Source organism: Mya arenaria, chromosome 10 (genome assembly GCF_026914265.1).
Source record: "Mya arenaria isolate MELC-2E11 chromosome 10, ASM2691426v1".
Lineage (NCBI taxonomy): Eukaryota > Metazoa > Mollusca > Bivalvia > Myida > Myidae > Mya > Mya arenaria.
Genome location: NC_069131.1, coordinates 37914237 through 37935220, shown reverse-complemented (window position 1 = coordinate 37935220; position 20984 = coordinate 37914237). Strand labels below are relative to the sequence as shown.

Below are 20984 nucleotides of genomic sequence, written 5' to 3'. Positions count from 1 at the left end.
CGTGGGAACTCGTCTGGAAGTTGCATTACATCCTCTACCATTGCACAAGCAATTAAAGTTAAAAGGTGTCATCAATATAATGAATTTCTAATAATGTGTGTTCCTTTATACACTGTTAACTACATCAGTGTACATTTGTGTTTGTCAAGTTGTATTATTTCTTTTAGTGATAAATTGCTTTTAAATATATGGTATTTTTGTATGTCATTTTCATTTCTACAGTATGATACCAGTATCAAACCAACCAAATCAAATAAAAACACCGTCATACCTGTCATATATGATTTAATATTTGAAGTCATTATACTATCTTAAAACAACAGTGTAAATACATATTTAATGTTATAAGTGTTACATATAATTCATATAAGTTTCTTGAATTTTGAAATATTGTGTAATAGTTACTTCAAGGGACATAATAGAATAATCATACAAACCGTTTGATGATGGCTCAACAGTAGACTCCCTTGTATGATATCGGCACGACGTCGGGCCGCAGTCGTACAAATATAGTACTTACAACAGATTTTTTACATGCTTTTCAAGACATGTAATAAATATTATTGTATTTTATTGAGTTTCCTTTGCATATAGTTAAAACACAGCGAACTGCCATAATTTAATTCGGATTATTTTTTATCAACACATTATCGTCCTAACATTGGCACTTCATTGACAAGTTGAACTGATAGCCCGGATAGGCTCCGTGTCTGTGTGTGCGTGTGTGTGTGTGTGCTACCTGGACAGTATAAAGTGTAAAGAGTGGCAGGTTAATGTACGAATCGGTGAAATATAATACGGTCCTACACAGAACCAAACGATACTCCTCTATCGAAATGATACTAAGTCGAATTCAATATTTAATTTAAGATATTGTGCCTTACGCTCGATGTTAAGGCGTCAACAATATGAATACTGAGCGAAATAAACAAACACAACCGACAAATCAGAACTGAAATTTCATTCGACTTAACAAGCATAACAAGTTTATCGTCACAACAATATGTATAGAAACAAAAACACATGGCATAATATATAAAATGCATCTAAGAAGAAGACGAGTAAATTAGCAATTTATTAAAAATAACATTTTTTTTCTTAAAAAATGAGACATTTATGAACAATATTAAGAATAATAACTGCAATGTAAAAACATTAAACTATCCAGCCAGACGATTCATAAATGAGAGGGAAATCAACAAGGTAATTGTGGCATTAAGTATTCAAAATAGCTGTGAATATTATTGCTTTAATAGCTTTCGACAAGCTCATTAGTCGCTATTTATAACCACGACATAACATCTTAAACAATCGTACACACGCGAAAGTGGTTTTCAGAATGAGTTGCGGTGCGCCAAATCTTCCCACCCAGTGTGGTAAACAGTTGTTTAAGAAGTATCTTTCATAAATTCATCTAGTAGTGAATAATGTCTGTATTAAAATTATATTTTTGTAAAAAAATATTCGACAAAATTTATTGTACAAAATGTATACTAAAACAGCGTGTACTGAATTTGGACACGAACGTGTTGAGTTTTCAACACCATCAATCTTACACTCGACAGTAGCCGTGTGAAAGTAAAAGTCTATAAAGCTAGGACTAGTACAATGCAGGAACATCCATTTCACTTTCATCTCACGCAATGCTCCATTTATTGGCTCTTTCTTTTCATAAAACAGTATATGGTAGAAGTCAGCAGGGCGCTTGCCGCAGCCCCTATGGCTGTCCAAAATGACCATCCAAACCGGCCTCTAGACATTTTTTCCACCTGTAAGTCTATGCCCCAATCCTGCTTCGCCTTGATCCCGAATATCACGATGCCTACCGCTATAGCCACAGCTGAAAGATAAAAGAGTGTATGTATTTTTTTTTGTATTTTGTACTATTGGTAAGTTGTGCTTTGCTATTTACAAAGTTAATTGTTAAGTGTGCCTTTGAACTTGCTTGAATTTACACAGTCAACACATCAGGTATCTTAATCTTGTACATTCGTAAATTCTGTTTTTTTTTATATGTAACTATTTAAATGTATGGATTTTGCTTGAACTGACGTTTTGAAAAGATAAACCATTTTAAGGCTGTAGGCCGAAGGCCGCAAATCAAAATCAGATAGCCTCTGATCTGACGTGACATGTTAAAATGATAAATTCACCGGGGTTACACAATGGAACATATGGGGTTAGCGGTTTAGAACAATGATAAATTAAATACCACTTTGTTTAGATACGTTCATAAGTATGCAACGTTAAAGTGAATTTAAAAGCATGCCGAACAATCATGAATTACTCTTGGCGCGGAACCGAGGTGACTAGATAATTATAGCTTATTTCGCAGGAAAAAATGTTTACTTAAAGATCATGCCTTCAATTACCTACAGCAAATAGTCATCACGTACTCGGCCAATATCGAGTTTTATCTAATTAATTTTAAACTAACAACAAACTTGCGAGATGAAAGTAATGGCCATACACCTAAGTATATTTTGGTTTATCATTAAATATTATGACACTAATTGTATTAAAATTCATTAATATACTTTACTTTGTCTTAGATAATAACAGGCAGTTATCGGTTACACTGAAAATATATTTAGGATTGTATTTTATTAATTAAGAACAAAATTGTAAAAGAGTAAAATCTCTCATGTCACACCCAGAGCCTTTTAACGTTGTCAGCGCTTTCAATTTGTATGTTTGGAACACTGATTGTGTTCCTACAAGATTAAATTAAAAGGCCAAACTAATTTATACTATAGCGTGCACAGGCAAAATTCCTGGAACGATTACGGTTTAAACAGAATGATGCCAACTACATAATTGACATACCCTTTCATACCCTTTCATTGTTATCTCTAACAGAAAAAGCCTGCAAACCACAACTGTAAGTTTGTTCTTTGCCACAACACTATAGACTTTTATTAAAATTCCATGTTGCATGTTCAGGCAATCTTAATCCTTCGTTTTTATTTCTTTGACGTTTATACATCTGCTCGATAGAATGTTCCTGCATTTGATTGCAATAACTATAAACCTATCCAGACATGCATTTACTTTCCAACGTAAAATTGCAATACCCAGGGACTTGTCATTTTTCAAATGTTAAAGCAGGTAATGCTTTTAATGTTCACACATGCTTTCATGTGATGATACCTAAAACCTAATTTACATCTGAGAGCTTAAGTTTCCCGTTCAATACATCAAGTATCAGTGACCAGATTTTATTACATAAACATAAAACCATATATTTTTATACACGCACGTGTAAATGCACGAACCACGATTCATATTTATATTTTAGCTCGTCCATTTAGAGGAATAAATCGTTGAGATTCATGGTCTTAGAGCTTTTAAGGCCTTTGTGTTTTCACTGTCGTCGGTATTGTAATACGGCGTAATATTTCGGCGTATTTGTCTGATTATATTCATCGGTGTTCGGCGACTCTCTCAAGAAAACAAATATTGTGCATTCTATACTAAGTAGGATCTTGTTTGGTCAATAATGATTTATCGTAAACCAAACATCGGCCATGACTTGGCTAAATGCCTGCAAAAAAGTGAGACATTATACATGCATATATTTACTTGAACATTCATGGTTTAGAACATTCACAGACAAAACATAATGGCAAAAGTTTAAATTTTGGTTTAGTTCGTATACATGGAGTCATTATTTCTATTGTCCTATTTAAATGAGTGCGGTATCGGTCTGCTACGCCGAAATTGTACGAACATGTTTTATCATTGCAACACAAAATATTCATTTCCAAGAAGTAATGAGGTAACTTGTGCTTCCTGCACATACAGCACATTCCTAACACTACCTAATTGCATCTTTGCTGAAGCTGAACACACAGGAATTCTTTGAGAAAAGCAATTGATAGCACTTGTACTAGCTTAGGAATAAGTGCTCAAAGAATATGGTGAACTTATTTCAAGTCGCTTAAAGTAATGGGACTTTGGCACATCATCGGCGAGACAGAAACGTAAAAAAACGTCTGTTGTTTCTGAGAAACAGAGTTTATTTTTGAAATTTCGACTTGCGGGCTTGTCTCCGTTGTGTTCATTGTGTCTCAGAAGGTTTCATGGAGACAGCATGTGCACGTTTATAGACAAGTTTATTCGACTACGGGTAGAAATCCTGTGTAGTGTTACTCACAAAGCTATTTGACAATCCTAACACTTGCTGATGGCGAACAACTTCGTTGTTTTTATGATATTGATCATATATTTGTATCGTTCAGATAACCTTTAAGCGTTCATTTCTTTACGCATCAACTTAAAATGAAGCCAATATTTATGCGAAAAGCCAAATCTGATATAACGACAAGCAAAGATTGTGCACCAATCCTTTGGATTTACATATACTAATGCAATATAAATTACAATGATATTGTCATTACCCATTGAACTACTCACATGCGACAATGAGAAATCCACAGATGGGTTGATGAGAGTTACATCTGTGGCACGTGCAACACAGAGATATTGTGGCCACCAGCAGAGCCAGGAGGCCTAGGACCAGCCCCACGGACATCAAACCCTGCGTCGCATTGAACCATGCTGAAAGAGACAGTAATAAAAGCAACTTTAAAACATAATTTTACAGATGCAACAAGTGCTAGACATATAGGGGAAATGCCACAAGTATATCGCTGATGCTTAGGGCAAGGGCCAAAGACATACTATCATATAATATATTGACACAAAAGCGATGATACATGCAAAACAGGAAGCATAATTGCCTATAGGAGAACGGAAATTCCCAGAGACTGGGCCAACTGCATGAAACTTTGTATCGCAATGAATAATGCTAAAACGATAAGTTATGATATACAAACACTTTTTTTGGCGATATCTAAGATGGACACAATGATACTACAGGGAGATCAATTAGGCACATATGAACAATGCCAATGACATGTGTTTTCTGTGTATTTTTGAGTCGTGTTAAACCGTGGTAAAAATAATTAAATACAAAATCAGTACACAAATCCGGAAGCTGATATTTTGAAGAAGAACAACTTCATGTAAAGGGAAGAACTTTGCTTCAACAAGATTCAATGTCAAGGTCATCGAAAGACTTTGGCTACTTTAAGGTCAGTAAATAAATAGTGGATTTCCATTTATCGTTCAAAATTGTTTATTGTTGTAATTAAAGACGTTGATGCAACACGATATTGTGCAATTACTTGCAATAAATTCATTCGTCATATATTGTTAGGGTATTCTTGCTTACCCATAATTAAGTTTTAATATAACTTAAAATGTGTGGAAACGAAAGATGTTCACTCTTTGAATGCCGTTTAAGTAATGGAATTTTGACATTATTTGATACATCGAAAGAAACGTTGATTGTTTTTTAACAGTTACTGGTTCAAGGTAATATTCCTACATGTTTGTACAGCTTAATAACACAGCTGTATAAATAAAAAGAACATGTATTTACGATACGCTCACTCATCATTAAGGTCGCTTCAAAAATATTTACATGTTAAGTAATATTGTACGTGGAAACACGCACATACATTATTTGGTTTACTGGCTTGGAATGAATTTACTGGCTTGGAATGAATACGCTTATTGCATGATGCCATGGTCATCTATTTATATCAACTGCGTGAGCCGAGATATCAAAACAATTAAAACTATAACATTACAGGTGTTTTCCTCAAGACATATGGCAACTCGTCAATATTTGTATAAAACCTTTCACCGCAACACTTGTCAAAGCTGTTGCACTCGGTGTCCTTGACAAAATTGCACTTGTCATGTTGTTTTTATAAATCCGTTGGCTGTATTTGAAATAATGCTTTTAAAATGCTGCGTTTTTTTCTACAGCGCTTTGAAAAGTGTAATGTGTGTTAATTGGTTGCTGATATTCATCCGCTCTTGGCTTGCAGTTGTTTTATGTCATTAGAGACGTATGGAGATTCTTTACATTTTATCAGGAGTTTTTATCGATAGTTTGGAGTCAGTTCCGTACTTTAATCAGTATATGGGGAGCTTGAAGTACAATTTAATACTTGACATAACGCTACAATGTTCAACAACATCACCCAAAGTACTTTAATCAGTATATTGGGAGCTTGACGTACAATTTAATACTTGACATAACGCTACAATGTTCAACAACATCACCCCAAGCGGATGGCAATATTTTGTCATTCACATTTGACCAAAGGAAATATCTCCAAAAAGATTCAACCTATATTGCTGTGGCTTGCTAAGTCGCTGCACAAAACAAACACATGGGTAAAGGGTATGGCTAAAATCAAAGTTTTCGTACGGTGCAGACAGCCGTGACAACAAATAAGCTTTAATTAATCAAACATCAAGCACCGACTTCATTGTTTGGAAGACAATAACATAACACAAACGGGCAAGTTAAAATACCGTGCCTTCAAGGTAAGAAAGACGCAATTTGCTGATATAAAAACAAAGTTTTAACAATCGGTACCAAGTTTTGCACGGGCCAAAACGGCCATGACGACGACCATTTGTGAGACATCAAGTCAACGACCATGCATCGAATCAATGTTTTGATTGCATACACATAACAGATTAGAGCATGTATGCAAATGCCAATTTATTGCATGCATAGAACGTACAATCCGATTTCATCATAAAATAGCAATATTTTGCCATTTTAATGTTTTGTGCAGACTTGTGGCAAAATAACCGCCCACTTAGACCACTTAGCCAACGAAAACCTTCAGGTGCCAGTTGAAGTTGAAGCAAATGAAAAGTTTTTAATTATACTAAAAATAACCAAAAGTATTTGCAGAAATCAAAATTAAACATTTTTTACAAGCTTTTGACTGGTTTGGAATTTCTGTTGTTTTTTTCAAGCTTTTTGTAGAAAATACACGAATTTCGCTTTTTGGCTTTTCCGTACGCGATATTTCCGGTTTTGTTTGTTTCGAAAGCACAGATATCACCGAAAAGCAAGGAAACAAGCTCAGAAATTAACAAAAACCCCAAATGATCTGTACAGAAGTTAAACCCGAGAAACAAAGCAGAAACCATTGAAAAAAGTTTCATTGAATTTTTCTGTTAAAATTGCTGTGCCTTTTGAGAGCATGTTTTGGTCTTGGCTTCCGTGTGTTTTGCCTTGCGTAGTTCAATGCCTTACCGTTCCTATCTTGCTTCTCGGTGAAAAGTCATACCCGGAGATGAAAGAAACTTCCTGAGGATTTCTTTGGTAGAATGTATTGGAACATTTTCATTTTGTATATCAGTAAAAAACCTCTCTGATCTTGGCTTATGGATCAATAAAACTTTCTTTATAAAGTAAACTCCTTGGTCCGTGTTTCAAGACGGGTCGGGTGGGTTGCCGACCGATTCGCCACTGACCCGAGGCGACCCCGGCGAGACCAGCCCGTACCAGGCGCGCGGTCTGGGACCACTGCGAGCAGTGAGACCCAAGTCGAACGCGCCCGGACGGCCCGAAGCCGGTGGCCGCGGCAAGCGTCCTCGGTCCGGCGACGTGTCCACCTCGGCGGCAATATATCAATAATCATACACTAGAATGCTAAATTCCAGACAAAACAGCCAGTTTGTTTTTGCTAAAATTTTCGGTTCTTAAAGAGAGGGCACATGCCCCACATTGCGAAAAATTTAACGTCAACAGATTGATCCTTCCATAATTATCATGTTCTTTGCAACATGTCCTCCTCTCCTCAAAAATATCTAATTTACCTTAGCTTTTTTGTAAATTACAATGCCAGAATGTATACAAAGATTGCGTCAGATAGATTGTTGATTCTGCAGCTTGGCATTCTTTTTACGCTTTTTAAGGACGAAAAGGTAAACGTTTAATTAAATAATTTAATAAATGAAACACGCCTGGCAATTGTCAAATTATGTTTGCGTGCAAACAAATCTATCTTGATTTTTATTTTGTTTTGGAACGCGATGTTTGGAGATTTGGAACGCAAACAAACCAAATTCATAAACATAATGCTTAAATGTATCCTCTTTTCCTCCAATGATCGATATCTATATCGTGATCACTTATTAATTAATTAGTTCGCTATATATCATGTCTAATATGTTGTTGACATAATTATAACTGAAACAATGCAGGCCTGGGTCATTATCGGAACCACAACAATTATGGGAATAAAAACACATTTGTTTCCGGTTTTGCTTATTCCTTTGAAGTAAGCCCATTGTCCATTGTAATAAGATGAGATAATATGGGAAAAATAATTGTCGCAATACATGTACAATTGATACATAAATAAAAGAAACGTTTATCTAAAACTCTCTTTTCTATTATAGAATAACTCTTATTTTGTGAAATTAGACCACTATCGTATTCGTACTTGGGGTATGTTTTTTAATAATTATTATCATTCCATGTGCTTGTATCTCAGATCGAGGAAGGTATTCTTCAAGACTGATACCAATCTATCAGTATATCGATTAATTCGGAATAAAAATGGTAATAATAAGCAAATAAGCTGTTGTTCCTTTTATAAATATAAACTGGACTAAACTGCATCTTGTAAAACTATTTTTGAAAAAAACAAACATTACATAAAATATAGGTTTAGTTGGGAAGCGTAATTGTGAGTAATGGTACAAACTACATCAACGCTCTATCCTTTAGCATCTGCTTGAGCGTCATTCTATTTTTCTGAAAATAACTTATCGACCAATTGCACATGATTTAATACTGACATCAACCAAAGAACCACCTTACCTGGGAACTCTCTGCTAGTCCTCCCATTAAAGAACCAAGTACACATGTCCTTCTCACAATTCGCCAACAAACCTTTATGCACCGGTTTCATGATAGTATCACCATAATTATTTACCCAATATGGCGTCACAAAACTCATAAAAATGGCCGCGACGGTAATAACAAGACATATAAATCCAAGGTTCTCCAAAATTGACATTATTTATTCTAAATCCAATGTAGTTCAGATTGTGGTCCTGATTTCTAATGTTATTATACTAACTAATGGGAGATACATGTATGAAACATATGTTCATGTACATTTCTAAAGGAGACCTGCATGATTTGTTTCTATTTTAAATCACATAATATTCCACAAACTAGTTAACACTCCTATAACTTTCACAGGAAAATAAAACTGCTGTCAATGAAGAATCCGAAACAAACAATACATCCAGGAGTTGAAAATGTAAACGAAACATTACAGTGTTGTTTCAACTTCCTTGTTTCTTACCAAAGTGAAATTAGTAATAAAGAGTGACCTAGACATCCAGTTTAAAATATAAAGAGAAAGAGAGGTTTAGTTTTGATAAACCTAGAGAAATTCTAGCGGATCTATCATTTTAAGAGTGTAGGATATATATACATGTATATGTAGAAGTACATAATTCACATGAAAAAGACCAAAACAAACGTTTTGTTTGATTGTTTAGCTATTCATGTTGTATGAAACGGCTTTTTCAGAACAAAAATAATTGTTGTATAAACAAATGTTAAAAACCAGTTATCCAGATTGTTTATATTGAATAAAATAAACAAACAAATTATTCAAGTAAGCATACGATCTATCAAATACCTAACACGTAAGATCTTACACAGGCATAGCTAAGATATCACGTTTCACATTCACTTATTTTTAGTTCCTTTGAATCGTTGTCTGTTACGGTGATTCTTGAAAACAGAAAACCCATAAAGCGGACATTGCCAATGTAGGACTTTAATATCATAGTAATCATTGACGAAATAGACACTTAATAGTGCTGGCCGCGCATTATAGCGGAATCAAATGTAAATGGTGTTCTCAGTTGGTGCTGATTGACATTTCAAGGCCTACTGTACTAATGTTGCAGCATTGCTGCATTGCACGAAGGTATTTTTTATCCCCAGGCGGTCTCCAACAACCTACCGATTCGTGTTCGCTGCATGGTCGGTTTTATACAATATATATTTATGTCTGCTATTTTACAAACCTGCATTTTCTGTTTAAGGGTTAATGTTTGTGGCATAACAAACAACAGACAATAACAATACAAACAACACAGCGATACCATACACATGTCTGTTTATCAACAAAGTGGAAATCGCACGGAAACCAAACATTACGACTGCGTCATTAATACTTAAGTTTAACTAAACTGCCTACATATCTAAAGTGAAATTACCCATTTCTTAAGTTCTGAGGGGTCATTGAATGTTGCTCAAGGGTCTTCAAAATCGAATGCATTTTTTTAAATCGGTGCTATGCTAGCGTTGGCCGTGCTTCAATAACCATGACAAAATCACCTAGAAATAATAAAAAGAAATAGAAATAAAAGAGAAAAAATGGCAGCAGGCTTCTACTGTGCACCTGTTGAATAATAAACAACGTTTTTAACGCTAGATCTCTGAATAATCGATATGTAACACTCGTAATGTTACACTTTAAACTAAATTTGTGAGCATATTGTAGTGTATTTACGTTGCAGCCAAAAATCTCAACAATTATATTTTAAATTCAAATATTTAAACCTCAGCTACAATGAACAGCCCTTCAGAAATTGCTTTAATTTTCTGATGAATGCATCAGCTTAGAAGATTTTCGGATCGCGAGGCATCACGTACTTTTATTAATCGTGTACTTTTGTTTGTTATCTTTTAGCAGCCCACGAATATTTTAAATCAACATATTGAACAGTTTTAATCTATGACTTGTTAAATGTTGTTTTTGTCATAAGCGTTAATAGTTTACGTTACAAATTGATTTTATTATTGGACTGTGTTTTGTCCTTAGCAATAAATTGTGTTAACCGATTGGGTCGTTTCATTTACGGTAATGGTTAGAATGAATTTCTGAAACGTTTCATAAATGAAATAACTTATTTTATTAACGATTATGGAAAGAAATAATAAAGTATTGGTGTAAATATAAGTGATGAATTGCGTGACGGATATCGTCATCGGGGGTATGAACACAGTTGAGCTGGTTAAAGTGCGCTCGGACCTTTTGTACATCAAACACTTTTGTCAACGAAACTGCTATAAAAAAACCTATAATGACATCAATAACGCAATTAATTCCTTGATTGGCTAAGATTTTAGAGATCATATTTAAACGTGTTTTTGAAACTTTGAAATCATGGCAAGCGTATTAATAGTGTTTTGTTCCCACAAGCATCTCTCAAAAAGATAGAGAGGTGTGTATGCTATAATTTGTTATTTTGAGAACCGAGATTCTGTACCAAACCTTCCTATATCAGGTTAAATCACTATTGTAGACATTTTAAAATATTAATTTGCCAAATTTAAAATGTTAACCCAAACAATGTACCATCTTTTTCAAACGTATGCTTGATTTTAAACAGCTTCGCATACACTACAAACATATATTACGAAGAAATAATTATATTCTAATTTCTGGTCTAATAACCCTCGTACACTCATGTCGCACTCACGTTTTTAAACAACAACAACAACAACAACACGATTTTCTACAGTTACTTTAAACTGTTGAAAGAATGAAAGACGAACTTATTATATCCATGCTATACAATATTTTTAAGAACATATACTAAGATTACCTGGAAACTCACTCCCAATCCTTCCGTCATTGTAAATCACGGTACACGAGTCTTTTTCACAGGTGGCAAGAAGGCCGTTATGGACAGGACCTGTTGTGAGATCACCGTCAGAAACCACCCAGTATGGCGTCACAAAGCTGATGAATACCGCTGCGTCAGTTATAACTAGTGAGATAAATGCTACATTTTCCACACATGACGTCATGTTTCATAGTGTACACACCTTTTCTGGATGTATAACGTTTCTTACAATAATTGTTAAGCTTTTTCGTTATAAATTAATGTCACAACGCTTTCGAATATCTCTGCACTATTTACAGCCAGCTTGATACATTATACATGTTCCATATGTGACATCAATGTTCGTAATCCAGTAATAACAATTTAATAATCAAATCATTCAAATAAAAGATAACTGTTGACAACTTAGAAAAAAATGCCATACACAGTAACACTGTTCAAGTAAAATGCACATTTATTTAATAAATGAAATAAACATATATACATAAAACAAATATTATTTATTCTATTTTCGTTTTATAATTATTTTTCTCAGCAATTCTCTGATTTACTATTCGTTTTATGACTATAAAAACAATTTAAAATTTATCCATAAACATAAGACTGATATATAACAATGAAAGAAATCCAATATTTGACAGGTGAAAACATCTGCAAACAAGTCCAATAGCAAATCCATCTCATATGGCCAACTAAGAAACGTTCAAACGACTTCACCAGTGTCAGTATTTATAGGTTTTCTTTCGATGTTTATCAGAACCTAAATCTTCATAGCGAAGGGAAATATTCATTACAAATCCACAGAAATACAAAAAGAAATCAGGAATAAGATTTCTTCGACCCTCGAGGTAAAAATGTTTTATTAAAAGTGATGATTTTGTTGAAAACTGTATAACTAATGTTAATCAGGAATAAGAGTTCTTCCTCTCTCCAGGAAAAATGGTTAAATATTGTAGAACTAATGTTGTCTGCAAGCGGTTAATCATAAATCATCAATAACACATTAAAGAAGCTTCGTAAAATTATGCGTTGTCTTGATGACTTTACTTGTAATTATATATGCGTGTCTAGTTTGTCAATCAGCGAGAATTAAATATGAAAAAGAAGCCATATTAATTGTAAACTATGTAGGAACAAATGTCTCAAACAGTATATTGTACAAAGTTAAGAAAAAGGGGGATTTACCATATAAGTTTGACTTTCCTAAACAGAAATACCGAAAATAACGCCCTGGTCATAAGAACAATCCTTAAATACTTTGAAATTATTCACTATGGGGTTCATATGCGTGTATTGATAATTTTGCATGTTTGTATTCAATATTTTGGACAAATATGTGGATCATCAACTATTTGTCAGCCCCGAATTTATTTCTTAGTGTTTTATTGACCATTCAAAGGACGAACCCCCAAAAGTAATTAACTGACGAACAGCGATGAATTTGAATTGTCTAGCGAATGTTGATATCGTTCTTGAGGACCACAATTTTCATATAACCGTCAACAACTCCGTGTTGCTTCGTGATTAACTGTGTAAAATGATCTTGCTTTTACAGGCGTGGGTTCGCACCCCCACTTTAACCAAGCCTTTTTTTATTCGATAACTATTTTTTTTTGCAATTTTGACATCATAAAGTAAAAATATGATACAATTAGTGTTTTAAGATGCAATACCGGGAAATCGTTTCCAACTCAAAGACATTCTTAATTAAAAATGCAATTCAATTGTATATAAACGACAGAGTTATTCAGAAAGCCACGTGCTTTGCACATTTTGTAATGACGTTGTGTGCGTTTAATTTAGAGTATACTTTAGTATTTTTGGGTGTGAAGAAATGTCAAAAAGGTTAAGAGGAGTCATTTGGATATAGAAACAAAAACAACAGTTAACATCACTGAAAAAGAATGGGACTTTAAACTTAATATTGAACCTTTAGGGCTTAATGTCACGAAATAGGTAACAGTTTTAATTAAGATTTCATCAACAACCGGCTTGAATTAATATGTTATTGTATGAAGTATATCACTTTTAAAATTGTCTTACGTTTTGAAATACTTAGAAACAAAAGGGCCATGGTATTTTACCATTTAAGCTTTAGGCACATACGAGTAGTATATGAGTTTAGATTTGTTCTGCAATCTCCGAACAACATGATCAGTTATATCGCTGCTTTGGAAAACATCTATATGGATGGTTGGATTGGTTTCATTCATTTTGGTAATAAGACAAGACAAGCAAAACACGTTTTACACAAGTTTTATTTTCAGACATGCAAATGAATTTTATTAGCCATGCATTGCAAATCATTTGGCGTAAATTACAATGACATTTCCATTAAAAGTACAGTTATGTCTTGATTTAATTTTCAGAAAGAAATTAAACGAACAGACTGTAAAACTTGAAATCCTAATGGTGCCAACATACATATATTTAAAAGGATGGGGCCACATGTTCAGAAATTTGTTCAAATAAACATTTTTGTTAAATTCATGGTTGTTTAATTTCAAATCCTTACAACTCAGGACGCTCCATGGACCCACTTGTAATCTGCAGTATTCTCTTACAACATTCTAAACAACTGTTAATGCTGTAAATGTTTTATCAAAGTATATGCGCAAATCATAAACTATTTCACCTTAAACTTAACAACGACGTTGTTAGAAGAAGATCAATAGCATCGTGTTAGCCATACGACAATAATACAGTGGAACCTAAAGGGACAAACGTATAAGAATAACATTGGACATATATCTGATTGAAAGAGGCACAAAGAATTAAATAATTTATTAAGTTATTTGACTTAAATTATCAAATGATTTGTAAGCAGACAAAATATATTATACTTTAGAAATGGGGTAATGCAACAAATGGCTGCGTGGCCACACATTTCCCAGCTTAATAGAACGCCAAAATATCGCTAATATAATGTTATCCGCACACAAAGTCTTGTTTAGATAATTAGGTTCAAATAAAACATATTTATTTCAATATGTGTGCCTCTTTAAACGGAATGATGTTCAATACAATGCCCCTATGCTTTCAAACGGGCAGGTGTTAAATGTAATGCTTAAAAGCTTTCTCTGCCTATAAAGTGCCCCTTTCAACATACAAGGATCAACGCAAAACAAACCATATTCATTTGAAGGATCGCATTCATTGGTGTCATATGATTTGTAAAATGTTTAGGGACATTCAACTTATTTTTTATTTTTTGTTCAGATGTATTAAAGGGGTCACTCCGACGCACGATTTAGTAAAAATAACTGTTTACTACTGCAGTTAAAAATGTCAGAAAATTTTGAAATGCCCAATAGCCCTATTTTGGCCTTTCAATAGTTCTGACGTTGTTAAACTGCAGTAATTTATAGTTATTACAGCTGTTGATGTGTCAAGCAATATGGTTTATCTTGAAGTATTACCTGTCCTCATTGAATGTCACCATATAAATGATAATGAATTTTGCAATCCAAAAAGCATTGAACAGTGAGGCCATATGTTGCCAATTAATGAAATAATATGTAGACAAAGATAATGGGGATCAAATGTGACGAAGATAAATGATCGGGTGAACTTTCTGCGCTTTTTAATCTATGTGACCGCAGGGAATATTAGGAATTAAAATATCATTATTCAATATAACGTCAACACATATCATATGACTAACATATCACATCTCCTTGAAACAAATATTATATTTTGACAGTATGCAGTGTAGTGCAAGCAATATTAATGATTTAACACCAATTGCAATTGTTTTCACATGACTTGAAATTGTTTTCAAACAAAATCAGGTTGCCTATCAAAGTCATGTACCCCGTCGGCATTTTATTTCTATTTAATGGTACTTCATAGTGCAGTTAAGTGGGTTGGGTTTAAGGTGAAACTGGATATAATCAATAATTCCCATAGAGCCTTATCCCGTGTCGATACCAGCACACCTTTACAGGCAGAGCGGCAATCCCGACATAGCCTAATTGGCCCGACAGGCTTAATCTAGACACATGATATTCCATTAAACTGATAACAAATAAAAACTTATATCTTTATGTATAGCAATATGTTTTTGGCCGTTTTGAGATTTTATTGGGCTTCTTTGGTGAAACTTGAAAGTTGTTTATTTGGTTAAACGCCTATTTCTACATATAAATAGATATCCAATGGCGTTGTACAATAATGAATTAGAAGATAATAAAAGCAATAAAGCAATACAGACACAAGCATTAAATAACCAGTAATCAATGAAAAACTCACGAATATTTGCACACAGTACATTAGATACATAGTTCAATGCATAGTATATAAATTATATACAACATGTTATTATATGATGGGTGTTCACCAACGTGTAAACAGACAACAGCTCGTCAATATATTGGTAAATAGTTCATGCGTATACGTTTTAGAACAATGCATAATAATCCCTAAAAAGAATTTTCAAATGTTTCAGACGTTTACTGAATCACCTTGTCTTAGGCTCAGAGGCAGATCATTCCAAAGCTTAGGGCCAGTAGTTCTAAAACTTCTGTCACTGAAGGTCTTTTTCTTATATAAAGTCACAACGTAGCATCCTTTTGATGATTCCGAGGAATGATGTGAATGATATTATTTTTGTTATTTCGCAACAGCATTATCATAATATTATATTTCGTTTGTAATTATGTTTTTCCCCGAATTTATCATAAAAAACAACAGTAGTGTTGGAACACTGTAGAACGGAAACGACCATTGTTTAATTAATATAATACTATCTAAAATACTTCTGAATACGATACTTATGAACAACACAATGAAGACAATTTTATAAAAGATGGAATTTATGTTTGCAATTACAATTAAATTCTAAATAATTATATATTTTTTACAAAAAACAACAACAACAAAAGAAAAGCATCATTATTTGATTTATAACACAGTAAATTTTTCAGCTGAATGACTGCATTTGACTGTCAAAAACACCTGTGCACAGTCGAAAAAACACAGTTGACAAAATTAAATGGCTAATTGTTTGCCACATACTAGCACGACCGCCTAGGGAAAGCATAAGGCGACATCTGTCTCAAGGCTGTCTCATCTGTTTTAATACATTAACATATGAAAACATATAAAAACTCCGTCATAACAAGAATACCACAGTACTAACTTTGTTTCTACTGCAATACCGTGTATATTTCTAGTCAAACACCGACCTTTTATTACACTAAAAAGAGAAGATGAACACTGTAACTTACTGCGCTCTCGCCGCCGTATGCTTGACATACGCAACAATACAGGGAGTTCCAGGCGGGGCGTCGCAGATTGGCACAGATGACGTTGAGGTGCAGGCCGCCGCTGCTTTTGCAATTGAGGAACTGGGTTCGGAGTATTCATTAGTGGAACTGACTAAGGCCTCCCGCCAGGTATGTTGCAACATATAAGTTAGTGCTGCTTAAGCTTGCGCAGAAATAGCTTACCATTAATCTTATGTCGTCATTTTAAACAAAAATTAGTACAGCTTTACTGCGACAAACTGTGAATACAGTTTCAAAATCTACTTTGGAAATACGGGATAGAACGATTTTCATACCCGATGATGACAAGTTGTGTTTATGGTTTAATAGTAGCTAGTATTGTTGGAGCTCGTATGCCCATACATGTGTATCTATTTGTATTCTTAAATCATTTTCGTTTTTGGAAATGTTTCTCCTATATCGACATACAACGAAAGGTTTTGGTGCTCCCTCGGTTGGATAAAACGATAAATCACTGAATCAAACATTTATTCTCTATATCTATATATTAAAGTTTTACAGTCTTTCAAATGCTGCATGCATCAGATGTCAACGATATCGTAATCTCTGATAATTTCTTAGTTTTTTTTTTCGTTTTGTTGTGAAAGTTTCGTCAGATTCAAATTGTTGTGTATGAAAAACGTTATGTTGAGTTTCTATTGCTAAGAACACCTAAAAACACCTGACGTTTAAAAAATAGTTTTTTATCTAGTGTTCGTGCAAATAAAATCAAAGGAACTATGAAGGTGCCAGGTCCACATATTTCATACCTGAAGTCTGATGGTATCATATATTAATCGTTTTGGAAAATGGCAAATACATTCATATGTGATAAAAATTGTCAAGTGCTGGATTCAATATATTTCAACGATGTCAAACATATCTACAGGTTGTTGCGGGCTCCAAACACATCTTGGAGGCTAACGTTCGACGAGACATGGCAGACGGAGTGAGTAACAGTTTTATTACAAATTGGATGTTTAAATGATTATTTCTTAAATATATTCCGATTTGTTACATAAATATCTAAAAATGCTGTTGTATGATGATATCTAATTACTAATAAATAGGGCATTGCAAATGGTTCTTAAAAGAAAGAAATAGTATACGCTTAAAATGTTCAATGTTTTGAATGAGTTCCGCTCATTTATGTTTCGCTATAGATCAACAGCTAAAATGATATCGAACGGAGATAAAACAAAAAAATCAGCTAATTTAACCCTCATATTTTTGGATACATTTTTGGAAAATGTTTTTTGCATGAATTATATCCATTTGATAGACGTAAGAGTTTTTCTGTTAAGTTCCTTTGTTCCATTTGCCTGTCTTTAAAAAAAAACGTCATTAACCTTACTAGATAGTCGCTTAGCGAGAATCACAGCCAGTTTCATAGGCATTCCTGTATTCTGGCAAGATGTATACCAAATTTCTTTGGAATATCTTGAATGGGTTTTAAATTTTGACCTAGGTTAAAACAATCGAACGTCGATGACAACTATGAAAACGAAGCCAATGCTATCCTAATACCTCGAGTTTTTATTTACTTCAGCACATTCAAATTGTTGAGCTTTGGTTAAATGATGTTCCTAAGAAATCGTGCACTCATTTGCGTTTATATCTATGTTGCCTGCCCTAGATTTTTTTATTAGTTTTTCCCGTCAAACTTCTGCATGGCAAAGATGCTGTTAAGTTAAATTATCGAAACACAATATACATTTTTTTCTCATCACTTTTCATGTCGTTTTCTATCGATAATTTTATGGCAAAACTGTATGTTTTCTAAACAGCAGCAAAAGGATTGTCCAAATTAAGTCATGTTTGTTTTTATTCAAATATTTGTCAATAATGAAAAGTATTTGTTGCAACGATACGGAGAATTTTAAAGTAAATATTAAAATTTATACATCAATTATTATTCAAATGACATAATGCAAAATTTTATACTTCATACATAACTTCATACTTAATCATTAATTTTGTCAATAATTATGTGTTTTATCATTCACTAACTTTCCATCGTTTTTAAATATAATTGTTTTAACAACTTCAAAACTTTTGTGCCACAAGATACCAAAATTAGGTTTTGGTCAGTTTTAATAACATTTCAATACACACAATTTCTTTTCAGTTCAAATTGATACAACAAGTGAAAATTTTGTGTTAAAATGCCCTTTTGATTTTTTGTTTCATTTCAGTCCAAGAAATTCTACACTTGTACCCTGGAGACAGTGACGGCAGAATGGAAAGGCTACAAGGAGTTGACCAAGATGTGTTGCGATCTAACCCAAATAACCCCAGCCTCGCCCGTCGTTTCCAGGAAATAATGGACAAAGGGAATTTGCTAATGTTAAATCAAACAAAATCGTACGGAAAGATATCATTAACATTTACGGTTGTTTACCTTGAACGCGTTTCGAGTCGAAAGTGAAAAAACTTCCTTTGTATTTCCAAAATTTTATATCATTTAGATTTTTAAACTAATAAAACAAAACCAAGAAAGTAAATTGCCTTAGTTATTTCTCCCATCAAAGCAGTGTGGTCTTATATTTACTGTATTGTATTAAACCATTATGTTAAAACATACATGTGATCTTGTATATTACATCCAAACGAAAGTATGAATCAAATAAAACCGTCCCCTATAATTTTACGGTACAAATACATCAACATCGAATGCGTTCGTTTCGATTAGGTCGAATTGATAAAAGTAGAAGTTTCTCTTAACAAACTTCAAAGCAATAATCCCCCTTTCTTAACGATCATTGACTCGTTTTTTTTACCTATCCCTGTGCGGAGATTGTAGTTTTTTTAACAAATTACTGCGGCTATGAATGTCATAGGAATCACATGTACAGCATTGTCTTGAGCCAATTTCCTGAGGTAAAAAAACAACAACCCTTAGACTCTAAGGACAAGAAAATGAAGTTGTTTTCCTTGTTCGGGTCCAAGTAGACATTACAATCACAAGTGGTTCGTATATCGTTCAAATTTGACAGCTATCAAAGATTTATATTCGTTTCACTGGTTTGCTTTTAGCTACTCCATGTTTGTGTGTTTCAAGAACTAAATGTCTTTAGTGTTTCAATATCCTTCAATGCTCTATGTATCAGAAATATTAGTTAGGATATGTTAACCATAGAACAACTGAGTAATTTATTACCAAGTGTGTCAATATTGTTCAATAGAAAAGTAGCAGAACGACGAATATTCATTTTAAACCTCATAAGTCGCTGCCTAGAAGGGCGCCGACTATAGTTGATATTACTCAAGATATTGCTTCAACTAACAGACCAGTTTATAAATTGCAGAACAATGTTTTCGATATTTTTCACGTTGCACGATTTGATGTGAAGTTCAATGTGTTTTATAAAATAATAATACTCTAATTGATAATGAAACTTTCCCCAAACAGATGAAGGTTACACAGTACTATTACGGCATATTACAATATCCTTTATGTTTCTAAAACTCCTACAAAGTAATCTCCCTTGGCGAGCACCAAACCCGGGTTTTCAAAAATTAACACTGAGCTTAAATGTTTGTTTTTAAAATGTCATTCGAAAGAATAAATTCCAGATAATTCCCTCTTACTGTATAGTATTGGTATCACTGTTCTAATTAATCATAAGACTGAAAGGTCTCACAAAAACAAATAAAATATACAAAGCCCGACATTAGCAGAACATGCCGGTACAAATAAAACGTGAATTTCATGCTATTGAAATTCATGTATTGTAAAAGTATTATCAACCATAATGCCATTCGGACATATGTATACATACCCAACATGTTACCATTGAAATAATAACCTTTTTTTGTTATCTTAATGCACATTTTTCTTCTAATTTTATTACGCCGACCGACTTGATGCTATGCATCTTTTTTTCTTGTTGTGGATTGATTTTAATGTGTTTATTCTTTAGCATTTTGCCTTTAAATAGTTTTTCTATAGGACGCGAAATCATGTTTTCATCTTTATTCAAATGTCTTTAACAGATAAATGAAACCACTATTTTCATTCAACGTTTGACTTCTTTGAAATACAAAATTTTATCAAATTATATTAACCAGCTTTTCTTATTTTTGAAGTATGTGATGGCTTAGATATTTACAAATATTCTATGCAGTAGTTAGTTATATGAAACTATTATAGTCTTAAGGTAATATCTTATC

General features: G+C 33.5%; 2 protein-coding genes across 2 annotated transcripts; one reads left to right on the top strand and one right to left on the bottom strand.

The window, feature by feature from the left end:
* Nucleotides 1–1174: 1174 nt before the first annotated feature.
* Nucleotides 1175–8832, bottom strand: LOC128204163 (uncharacterized). The gene is made up of 3 exons (XM_052905538.1): nt 8708–8832; nt 4417–4560; nt 1175–1840 (listed from the first exon to the last, which is right to left on the bottom strand). Exons 1-3 carry the CDS (start codon nt 8796–8798, stop codon nt 1653–1655), a joined length of 423 nt encoding a protein of 140 aa, XP_052761498.1. The 5' UTR covers nt 8799–8832; the 3' UTR covers nt 1175–1652.
* A 7846-nt stretch (nt 8833–16678) lies between these two features.
* Nucleotides 16679–19315, top strand: LOC128204164 (cystatin-like). The gene is made up of 3 exons (XM_052905539.1): nt 16679–16940; nt 17701–17760; nt 19007–19315. Exons 1-3 carry the CDS (start codon nt 16755–16757, stop codon nt 19133–19135), a joined length of 375 nt encoding a protein of 124 aa, XP_052761499.1. The 5' UTR covers nt 16679–16754; the 3' UTR covers nt 19136–19315.
* Nucleotides 19316–20984: the final 1669 nt, after the last annotated feature.

Excerpts from the sequence above, each read along its gene's own strand:
- LOC128204163 (XM_052905538.1), bottom strand. The coding sequence starts at position 8,798 with ATGAAACCGGTGCATAAAGGTTTGTTGGCGAATTGTGAGAAGGACATG. Across the intron at positions 4,561-8,707 it reads GACTAGCAGAGAGTTCCCAG|CATGGTTCAATGCGACGCAG; the intron begins GTAAGGTGGTTC and ends TGTCTCTTTCAG. Across the intron at positions 1,841-4,416 it reads TGGATTTCTCATTGTCGCAT|CTGTGGCTATAGCGGTAGGC; the intron begins GTGAGTAGTTCA and ends TTTATCTTTCAG.
- LOC128204164 (XM_052905539.1), top strand. The coding sequence starts at position 16,755 with ATGAACACTGTAACTTACTGCGCTCTCGCCGCCGTATGCTTGACATAC. Across the intron at positions 16,941-17,700 it reads TGACTAAGGCCTCCCGCCAG|GTTGTTGCGGGCTCCAAACA; the intron begins GTATGTTGCAAC and ends ACATATCTACAG. Across the intron at positions 17,761-19,006 it reads GACGAGACATGGCAGACGGA|TCCAAGAAATTCTACACTTG; the intron begins GTGAGTAACAGT and ends GTTTCATTTCAG.